This window comes from Rousettus aegyptiacus, unplaced genomic scaffold, assembly GCF_014176215.1.
Source record: "Rousettus aegyptiacus isolate mRouAeg1 unplaced genomic scaffold, mRouAeg1.p scaffold_m13_p_17, whole genome shotgun sequence".
Lineage (NCBI taxonomy): Eukaryota > Metazoa > Chordata > Mammalia > Chiroptera > Pteropodidae > Rousettus > Rousettus aegyptiacus.
The window spans coordinates 23,349,374-23,359,728 of record NW_023416292.1 but is presented as its reverse complement, the minus strand read 5'-3'; the positions used below and the strand labels follow the sequence as shown (position 1 = coordinate 23,359,728).

The 10,355-nt window shown below is 56.5% G+C and overlaps 1 protein-coding gene and 1 non-coding gene across 2 annotated transcripts; one reads left to right on the top strand and one right to left on the bottom strand.

Annotated features, from left to right (window-relative positions):
• Positions 1–974: 974 nt before the first annotated feature.
• On the bottom strand, positions 975–3,908 carry CFAP126 (cilia and flagella associated protein 126). Its single transcript, XM_016134081.2, has 5 exons — positions 3,642–3,908; positions 2,632–2,694; positions 2,367–2,447; positions 1,713–1,889; positions 975–1,361 (listed from the first exon to the last, which is right to left on the bottom strand). The coding sequence occupies exons 1-5, from the start codon at positions 3,666–3,668 to the stop codon at positions 1,137–1,139; spliced, it is 573 nt and encodes a 190-aa protein (XP_015989567.1). The 5' UTR covers positions 3,669–3,908; the 3' UTR covers positions 975–1,136.
• A 6,071-nt stretch (positions 3,909–9,979) lies between these two features.
• Positions 9,980–10,052, top strand: TRNAV-CAC. Its single transcript has one exon. It is a non-coding gene; the product is annotated as a tRNA-Val (tRNA).
• Positions 10,053–10,355: the final 303 nt, after the last annotated feature.

Here is a 10,355-nt window from a genome sequence, read left to right as displayed (position 1 = left end):
AGGCTCCCTCCAGCTCAAGGCATATATGTCCTCTGTCCTTGTCCTTGGAGCAAGGGCCCCGTGTTCCTGAGGGAGCACCTTGGCATTGGGACTGGGGAGTGTCTGGCAAGGGCCTTCAGTGTGACAGCCAGTGCCAGGAAGACGCAGAATGGGGACGATGCCAAACAGAGGTCAGAGGTCCACGGCCATGCCACTTTGAACAAGCCCGGTCCTGTCTGGTCTCGGAAGCTAAGCAGGGGTGGGCCTGACCAGTACTTGGATGGGAGACCGCCTAGGAAGACCAGTGCTGCAGGTGTAAAAAATTAAAACAATAAAAAATAAGAGATTGGAAGCTGACAAGGTCCTCGCAACCTGTGAGGTCAACCAAGGGTTACTTCACCTAAAAATAAATAAACAAAATAAGTCGGAGGACGGGAAATGGATTAGGGACTTGGCCTTTCCGGTGGCTTCTGTCCATTCGGGTGATTGGGGGCGACAGAGTGGTCATCCTTGTGTTCTGTCCTGGATTTCCGCGTCTCACTTTCATCTCTTGCTTCTGATCACTTCAGTTTTCAGACTGTATTTGTACTTTTGCTTTGTTTCTCTTTTTCTCTGTCTACTGTCACCCTTAGACAAGGGTGGCGGCTTCTGCTCTGTTTCCCATGGCTTTTCCCCCCACTTTCTCCAAGCACACACACACGTGCTCTGCCAAAGGACTGCTTCTGCCCTTGGACCTGTAGTCGTGCGTGCTCGCGGTGCAGGAGGAGTGGTGGGGCTGGGGTGACGATGATGAGGGAGGGGGTGGGGGTGAGGTTTTTGCTGTGGTTCAGACCAACTTCCTCCCGGTCATTCCTGGAGCAAAACCGAACTCTCGTAAAGACGTGCGGGTCCCCCCCTCCCCGCAAGCCGCTGTCCCGTTCTTCCCCAGCCCCACTCCCCCTGCTTGTAGGCCACAAGAGGCAGCCACAGCAGGAAGGAAAAAGTCCAGATCAGTAAAAGATTCAACAAATGATGTTTATTTTCCCAATTTGCCTTTGTTCCCACCCCATAATTTCCCTGAGGGGGTCTCATGTACTTGACTCAGCCTCTAGATAGGGGTCTTGTGTGATCCTCTGGTCTCCTGGGGTCCAGGTTTGTATTTCCTGACCTCGGCTAGATTAGGACCTGCCCAGTGTCCTAGCATGCATGGGCTTCCAGGGGCCCTTGGGAGAGCTGGCTCGGCTTTGGGGACCTGGAGTGTGACCCGCAGAGGGGTGTGAGCTGTGGAGTTGATCTGGGTCGGGGAGACTTGAGGTCGGGGAGCACTGAATTACAGCTGCACTTGGCGCTCGCTGTGTAGGCGTCCCGGGTTGCTTCTGATCATCTGCCTCTGCCTCACGGGGCTGTGGGGTAGAAGAGGGGGCCAGTCCGGTCAGGCCGGGGCGTTCCCGGTCCAGCTCAGGACTCTACATTTCTTTCTCCCCATACCATGGACAAAAGGTCAGGCTTCAAATAAGAAGAGTCAGTTTTGATTCTGCCAACCTCCCCCTGAGGTCAGATCATTTCATGCCAGAGGGTGAGATGTCCTTAGCTGACCGCTCAGACCCAAGAAGGTGCTTAGGGACGGGACAGGATCAGGCAGAGCTGGTTGGAGGGTCCCCCTGCTGGGTCACAGGGGTATAGCAATGGACGTTTTTGAGGTTGGAAAGAAATGGCAGCCGTGGGATTTGCGCTTAGGAGGGAGGAACAGATACCTTGCCTGAGATTTCTGGACGCAGCCCATTGGAGGCCTTGAGCAGATCTGGATTTTTCTGTATCCATTTGGTGAGGGAAGCAGCACCAGCAGCTGTGCGGGAGGTCAGGGTCACCCGAGCAGGAGGCACCTTCAGAGGCATCTGCCACGTGCCCATGAAGGAACCCCAAGGACTTGCCTGAAAGGGAAAAGACAGGGTTCCTCATGCTGCGCACCCCAGGGCTGAGACGGAGGCTGACACCGGCGCGGACCTGCTGGCCGGGCCTGTGCTCGACCCGTTTTGTCCTCCCCCTTCGGCGGTGTGGGTAGCAAGGCGAGACGAAGCAAGTGCCTTTAGTACCCGCTACGTGTGTGTTAAAAGAGGAAACCGCAGCTCCAAAATGAGGTCACTCCTCTCTCATTTAGGTCACCCCAAGGTTTTCATCCCCTGGCCTCCGCTGGCTAAACCTGCACCCTTAGGCTAAGTTTGGAGGAATACCCACCAGGTAAGTATCGACACCGGAAGACCGCCGTTTCATGTGGCCATTTGACAGCCTTAGGAGTTCAGGGCGCTAAATGTGACCCTGTCCTATCGAATAAACTGGCTTGAAGTTTGGGGGCACGCACGGTCTCCAGTCCTTCACCCTCTCCGTAGGAGTGGAGGTGAGCATCTCACCTTGGAACGGGGCACCGAAGGCAGCAGGTGACCACGGTCGTTGGCGATAATCTGAGTGTAGCCTTCATGAGAAGAAATGCCCTGCGGTGGAGGCGGGGGGAGACACGCTGGGGAGGGGGGCATGGGAGGGGGAGGAAGGGTCTCCAGGGCTGGGGTGGGAGGGTGTGGGAACTGAAACAGGAGTGAGGTGCCAAGAGCCCCAGAGAAGCCCAGAGCGTGACGTGAAGAAGCAGAATGCGGCGTGTGGGTGGACTGGGAGCGGTACCTCTTTGGTTGGCTTGGCGGGACACCAGTTCTGCAGGTACTTGGGTGAGAAAGCGCTTTCGTACTGTGGAGAGAAAGGCGAGAGCCCCTCTGAGGCCCAACAGCCCCAGGCCAGGGCGAAGATGGGTGAAGCCAGGCACGGGTCCCTGCATCTGAGGGGCGGAGCCTGAACCACTGTGCTGGGCTTTAGAGGGTGTCATTTGGTCTGACGTCGAGCCACATGTGGCTGTTGAGCAGCTGAAGTGTGACTGGTCCAAACTGAGGGGCTTTATAAGTGTAAAATATGTGGGGTTTGAAGATGCAGAACAGAAGGGAATGTAAAATATCTGACTCTAACTTTTAAAGTATTAAATGTTGAAATAATTTGAATTTATCGACTAAATTAAAATGAACTTATTTTTAATGTTTTAAAATAACTACCAGAAAATTGTAAATTCTATTCTTGAGTCTCATTATCTTATTAGACAGCTCTGGTCTAGCCCGGGGGTGAGCAGACCCATCCTCCTGTCTGGAGATGGCCGGAGAAAGCTGAGAGCGGTTTTTGTAGACCAACATTCGCAATTGATTTGATACAAGGGAACACTAACTTTGTATCCCAACTAGGCCAAATGTTTCTCTTCCCAAAAGCAAGCCATTTTCATAGCAGTATAAAATACTGCACTCAATGGTTAAGTTTTGAATTTTGTTAAAACTTCATGAAAAATGTTTTCTTTCCTTGTGCAAATACATCTATCTCTGATTTTTGTCACTTTGTCCACAAAACCTAAAATATTTAGTTTTCTGACCTTTTACAGTGAAAACCTGCTGACGTCTAGTTTAGACCCTACAAACTTAACCCGAAGACATGTTTTGCTTGTACCCGGGCCCTCCCTGGCCAGAGGAGCTGAGGAGGTGAAAAACACTTCGCCCCATTCTCAACTGTCTATTCAATGATCAGAACCCTGCGGGAGGCGTCGGTTCAGAGGCAGACTCTGGAGGCAAAATTAACTGTCAGACGGAGCAAGAACTTGCCTGGTTGGCGCTGTAGTTCGTGGCCATGATCCTGCCGCTTCCTGCTGTTTACCTTTGTTGCCCGGCAACCGCAGGGGGCCGGACCTGCCGGGACCTCCCAGTTAGCCTGCGGCCTGTCTCTCCTTCGGGGGCACTTTCTTGGCTGACAGTTCTCCCAGCCTTTTACCCGGAAGTTTAGGTTTATTTTCATTTCGAGACGTGAGGGACAGCGAGCAAGTTAGCCGAACAGCAGCGCCGCCCTCCAGCACGACTTAACCCTGTGGAAGAACCCCCGGGCCGCTTGGGAGCGGCTCGCCCCTGCACCGGCCACGCTGCCCCAAGGGCCGGGCTCGCTGGGCGGCCTTGTGCGGTGCGCCGCAGGCCCGGGCCGCACCCGGGGGTGGAGCCCTTTCCGCCAGGACGCAGGAGCGGCGCGGCAGCCGGCGCGGGCCTCCCTCCAGGACGCCTCTGCGGAGCCCTGCGCGTGGGGGTGCCCACCTGACCGGTGAGCCAGGTGCCCTGGGCAGCGTTTGGGTGCTGTCGGCCCAGTGGGTGCTCAGCACCGGTGAGGCCCCGTTACAGGGCCTACTACTGCATCCTCAGGCAGAATGACAGGAATGGTGTTTCCCAAGGCGACCGACTGGGGCTCGTCCCCAGAGAGAGAGGCATGTCTTGTCCTCGGTCCTTCCGCGCCTCCTCTCGCAGCCGTCACTCTAGAGCCGCAGGTGCTTGGTGTTGGCTGGGTGAGCCGAATGAGCAGCTGGTGCCGGGACCCTGAGCCAGACGCCGAGAGCGCCTCGGGTGGACAGCTCGGCGGTGGTGCCAGGACACACCCGGCGCAGGCACAGGTGCACGGCCCGAGTTCTGAGCCCGGTCCCTGCCGTGCGGGCTCCGCAGCGCCCCCTGTCGGAAGCCGCCGTGACCCTCCCCACACAGCTTAGGGGAGGCCACCCTCCCTGAGGACCCTCCCTGAGGACCCTTCCCGAGGAGTCTGGAGAACAGCTGCAGACGACCAAGGGGGCCGAAGAGACGCCCACGTCTCTCCCTGGCGGTGAGGAGAAGCGCGCTGGACTTGCCTGACAGAACCAGGGGCGGCCATCGCGGACACAGTGCAGCATGTGGGCGCCGGGCGCCCCGATGGTACCCGGGGCGGCATGTGGGCGCCGGGCGCCCCGATGGTACCCGGGGCGGCATATCAGCGCCCCGATGGTACCCGGGGCGGCGTGTCGGCGCCCGGCGCCCCGATGGTACCCGGGGTGGCTACGCGGTCTGGAAATAGGTGCTATTATGTTAACATGTATTGAAATACATCAACAAACTGTTAATATGTATTCATTTATATTGGCAGATTTTTTGGCAGCCCCGTAAATACAGTACAGCTCCCAACAAGGACGGATCAGGGAGAGTATGTGAGAGGCAGAGTCAGCTGGTCCTAACCAGGAAAAAAGGCTCGGCCTGGCGGGAGCCCGGGAAGAGCCGCAGGGGGCTTGAGAGATTCCAGGTGGTTTCCTGTTCTCTCCTAATCCTGAGCAGCGGCAGAAGGTAAACTCTGGGTACACCTTGTTTTGCAGAGTCGATTTTGGAACCATATAAATGTTTTACATAATTATTAAGAGCAAAAGCAATTCCTGACATTAAAAAAAGAAAGAATTCTCATTATTTCACAACACAGAGTTGCTTTATTTTAAAGAGAGAGCCGGGTATAAACAGTCGGCAAGCCCACGGGCCCTCAGCAGCACATGGTCCGGTCCCGCCCGCGCGGCGACGTCGCCCTGCAGCGGAGCCAGCTCCAGGCCCCGCCGCGCGCGCCCCGCCGCGCGCAGGGAGGAGCCTGCGGTCGTGGGCGCCGTGACCTTCCCTGAGCAGGGGTTCGAGTCTCGAGGAGGAAGTGGTGGGGGATGATGGGCAATGGACAGCAGGGAGTCGGGGACACTCAGGTGTCAGAAGAAAGTGGCGGTGGGAAACACGAGAGGCCCGTGGAGCCTGGAGGATCTGAGTCTTCGGACTTGGGGCCGGGGAGGAACTTCAGCGCCCCTTGGTGGACGGCTCCTGCCACCGCTGGCCGGAAGGCGGCGGCGGCCGTGCCTGTCCGCGTCGCAGGGCCCGGGCCCGCACTAGGCGCTGCCTGGGGGGAGAAACCCTGGTGACGAGTCGTGCTGAGTGGGCACAAAGAGGGGTCCCCCAGGGCAGGACGAGGTTGACGGGAGGTGAAGCCAGGCGTCCCTCCTGCCCGGCAGGCCTCTTCCAGAGTGTTGCTGACCACTGAGGTCAGCCGGGGAAGGGCAGGGGGACAGTCTTCTGTCCCCGCCGTTGCGGGATTCTCGAGCGGAGAGACGGGACACCGAGGCCATGAGGAACAGCGTCTGTTGGTGCCGGCACCGGCTCGCGGATCGGATTCCAGCGAAACGCGCAGTTCTCCGCACTCTTGCATCCCGCATTCCCACACAGGTCCAGCTGTCAGGGAGGACGCCGATTGGTCGGCGAGCTGTGAGAAAGCTGACGTCAGCCGAGAGCCCTTGGAAGTGGGGGCAGGAACTTGTTCGCTTGTTTGAGCAAGAAATGGCCAGGCAGGGTCCGGCTGCCACACTGGGTCTCGGCTGACCTCAGGAGTGGGAGACTCCCGCGGCAGGGAGGCCTGAGCACCCAGCCTCCTCAGTGTGCGGTCCTTCCCCGTCCCGCCCACTGCTCTGGCCCTCCGCGGAGAACATTTGAAGGGCACCACCTCAGCGTGTGTCTCTAATCTGTTAGAGTTTGCAGTAAGAAAGAAACACTAAAAACAGTCTAGTTTCCTAAGTTCATTTTCTGGTCCTATAAAATCTAACTGCTTATCTAGTGAGATCATATGGTGTTTGTCTTTCTCTGACCTCTTTCACTTAGCCTAACGTCCTCAAGATCCACCCATGCTGTCGCAAATGGCGAGATTCTCTTCTTTTTGATGGCTGAGTAGTATTCCTTTGTGTGTGTGTGTATGTGTGTATGTGTACCACATCCTTATCCATTCACCTGCTGATGGGCCCTTCGGTCGTTTCTTTGTCTTGGCTTTTATAAATAATACTGCAATGAACATGGGGGTGCAGACATCTTTTTGAATATTTTCATTGGCTAAATACCCAGAAGTGGAATAGCTGGATAGTATGGTAGCTCTATTTTTAATTTTTTTGAGAAACCCCCGTACGGGTCTCCACAGCATCTGCACCGATTAACATTCCCACCAACAATGCACAAGGGTTCCCTTTCCTCCGCAGCCTCACCCACACTTATTTCTTCTTGTCTTTTTGATAACAGCCATTCTAATCGTGGTTTTGATTTGCACTTCCCTGATAATTAGTGATGTTGAGCACCTTTTATATACCTGTGGGCCATTTGTATGCCCTCTTTGGAAAAATATCTATTCAGATCCCTGGCCCATTTTTTAATTGGCTTAGTTTTTCTTTTTTCTTTTTTTTTTTTTGCCATTGAGTTGTGTGAGTTCTTTACGTAGGCTGCCTTTTCATTTTTCAGTGGTTTCCTTTGCTGTGAGAAGCTTTTTAGGTCGATGTCGTCTCACCTGTCGGTTTTTGCTTTTGTCCGGGCGTCTGCTTCGGAAGAAGAGGGGAGTTAAGTTTATTGAGAATCCATGCCTCCCTCCAGTTTGCCAACAGCTCCCAGTGTGGCTGGATTAGACAGACAGATGGGTGAAGCTCTTGCCTCCTACTCCGAGGGTTTTTATCCGCTCTCTCAGGAGTGGGAGGCTCAGATTCCTTCCCCCACTGGCCTCAGGCTTGATTAGAATATTTGAGCATGTCCTGCAAGGGGTGTGGGGAGGAGCCACTGTGCTCGTCTGGTGCAGCAGGAAGTACTGCCGGCACCCCAACCCGGCGTAGCTTCTCTTGCCTCGCATTGTGCTCAGAAGGCAGGAACCCCGCCTCTTCTGTGGTGGTGGTGGGGGGGCTCATATTCCCTTATTTCACTTGGGCCTCACAGCTACCCTTCCGAGGACTCCAAGGCAAAGTGCCTGTTTCTGCGGGACTGCTCTCAAGCGACTCTACAATTTAGAAAGGACTTCATGAACAATGAGTGTAAGTGACCTGGGCTTGGCTCTAGCAACCTCGCTACAATGGGACCTCAGGCGTGTCTCTTTTCAACTTCCTTTGTTCATCTGTAACATTTTTACAATGATATTTCATGATTATTAAAAGGACTAAATGACATTGTAAAGTACTTAACCTGGTACAAAGTAATGTAAAATAGATGTTAGTCATTATGATTAGAAAGTGTGTATTAGCAAATTAAAGGCTGAAGGCGATTTCATTCGAGAACTGCAGAACCCTGTTGCACCAGGATTTTCCCGTTCGTTCATCCTCAGAACCCTTTCCGGTAGCACACGGGCAGCTGAGCGGCTCAGGGTGCAGAAGGGGTGGGGGCACTGGAGCTACCCGGGCCTGTGAGGCCACCCCCGGCCCAGGCCCGGTGTGTGGATGTGCCCCTTCGCCCACCTGGGGCTCGGCCCACTTTCCTCCCACCCGCACGTGCCAGTACCGCTCGTCCTGTCTTGGTGTCTGGAGATCAGCCCTGCCCCACCCCTGGTCCTGGCTCGCCCGCTCACAGGAAGGGGTCTAGGCTGCACGAGTGGGCATGGGGGGGTGGGCAGGGAGAAGAGGAAAGGGTGTAGGCGCAGCATGGACACCCCCAGGAGTACACAGGCGAAGTCACCATGTGATGAATTAATTTTGGGGAAATGCATGTTAACCTGTCCCTGTCTCATCTATGTAATGACAAATTACTCAAAAGCTCACATTTACCTAACCGGACTTGTCTTTTCTCGTGGGACTGCATGTCTTTTTACCAGGCTTGAAGTCTGTGTTGCACTGACGTTTTCACGGAGTTAGGTCATATACACTTTCTGTTTCTATTTAGTCTTACTAGTTTTTTTCCCCCCATTTAAAAAACATTTGGTATTTTTAGATAGGTGATATCTGGATGTAATAGAAATAAATGCAAACATTAAGAAAGTCTTCGCAAGGAAAAGTCAGTCTCCTTTCCAGCTCTACCCCCAGTTCCCCGTTCCCCTTCCAGAAGCAACCGGGTGACCAGCTCCCAGGAGCCTTCGCAGGCAACCTACACGAGATGTGTCCTTACACATGCATACAGTTCCTCCTTTTTTCTGTATCGGACTACCCACACAGTATACGCACTGGTCTGCACCCAAGTCTTTTCCAAGTGACAAAACGTCTTGGAGACCTCGAATGAGTCCCAAAGTGAGGTGGTGTGCAAGAAGAAAGGGATCAACAGCTGTCATTCTGTGGTTGGGCAGGTGCCGCCTGGCTCCTGCCTCAGCCAGATGGAGCCAGGTTCCTGACAGTGTGTGTGGCCCTTGGCGGAAGACCCCAGCCCTGAGTAGCGGGACTGGCCTGTGCAGCAGCCTCCGCGGAAGCCCAGGTTGCTTCGGTGTGGGCGGGAGATCCCCGGGCCTCCCCAGATGTGCAGGCTGCTGCTCTCCAGCCCCAAATGCATGTGACCAGCATTTTCTTATGTTGGGGCACACAGTAGGCATTTTGTAAGTATCTGTTTATTAAGGCGTGTGTGATGGCATTGTCTGTCATAGCGGGGAGTAGGTCACGTAGGTTGCATTCATGTTGGGGAAAAAAAAAGTGAAACGGGTGCCTGCAGTGAAATAATTTGCAGCATTTAGAAAGAAAGGACGACGTGGGCACAGGCGGAGCGCAGAGGCGCAGTGCCGAGCGGACGCGGCGCGAGGCGAACAGTGCGAGTGCGGAGTGGGCAGGTGCGGGGAAGTGGGGACCGCGGCCCCGCGCGGCGGAAGCCCTGGCTCTCCCCCCACCCCCCGCGGATTCCTTTCCCCAGTGTCTTCGCTCCTGCTCCCGGGTGTGCGCAGGTGTCCCCCCCCCAACCCCCGGGACCGCAGTGGGGTGTCTGTCCAAGGTTAACCGCAGTGGGGGAACCGACACACGCCTGGCGACCGGCGAAGTGTTGGTGCGAGCGGTAAAGGACGCTCAGGAAGCAAAGACGCAGCGAAGAGCGAGCCTCGCGTTTCCCCGCCGTGCCTCCTAAATCAAGCGCTGCCAGAGGCAGGGCGCATTTTGATTGTTTCGGGCGTGAGCGGGGTCCCCACCGCGGCTCCGTCTCCTCCCGCCTGTGGTCGGTGCTGCTGCTCTGCAGCGCCGCGCGGGGGCAGAGGCACAGTGGTCGCGGGCCGCGGGCCGCGGGCCGCGGGCCGCGACTCCGGCGACCGCTCCGCAGGCTGTGAGAGGCGCGGGGAGGGGGAGGCGGCGCCGGCGGCCCCGGGCCTTGTCCCTGGCGGGGCCGCGGGGCCGTGCCGCCTCGGCTCAAGGGCGGCTTGGCAGCACTCGCTTTCGGCCGTTTCCGTAGTGTAGTGGTTATCACGTTCGCCTCACACGCGAAAGGTCCCCGGTTCGAAACCGGGCGGAAACAGCACGTCGCGCTTTTTTTCACCCCACTGGGTCAGGAGTCCTGAGCAGGCGGCGGCCGTGTTTCCTGTCCCCGGGAACGGAAAGCGCCCTGGTTCCGACCTGACCCGAGGATCGAGCTCCGGTTCGCGCCGCGTCTCGCCCCGCCGAGCGCAGGTCGGGGCCGCAGCCGCCACCCCGCCTTCTCCGTGCTTCCCGGGTCCACCTGCGGCTCGGGGCGACCCCTCCCGAGACTGCTCAGCCGTCTGTTAAAGGTCAGCGACGGCAGGGGCACCGCGCTGCTCCCGGCGACCTGCCGGGAGAAGGC

Coding starts and splice junctions, on each gene's coding strand:
- CFAP126 (XM_016134081.2), bottom strand. CDS start 3,668: ATGGCCACGAACTACAGCGCCAACCAG. Junction 2,695..3,641: donor CGAACTACAGCGCCAACCAG/GCAAGTTCTTGC, acceptor TTCTCTCCACAG/TACGAAAGCGCTTTCTCACC. Junction 1,890..2,366: donor CTTCGGTGCCCCGTTCCAAG/GTGAGATGCTCA, acceptor TTTCCCTTTCAG/GCAAGTCCTTGGGGTTCCTT.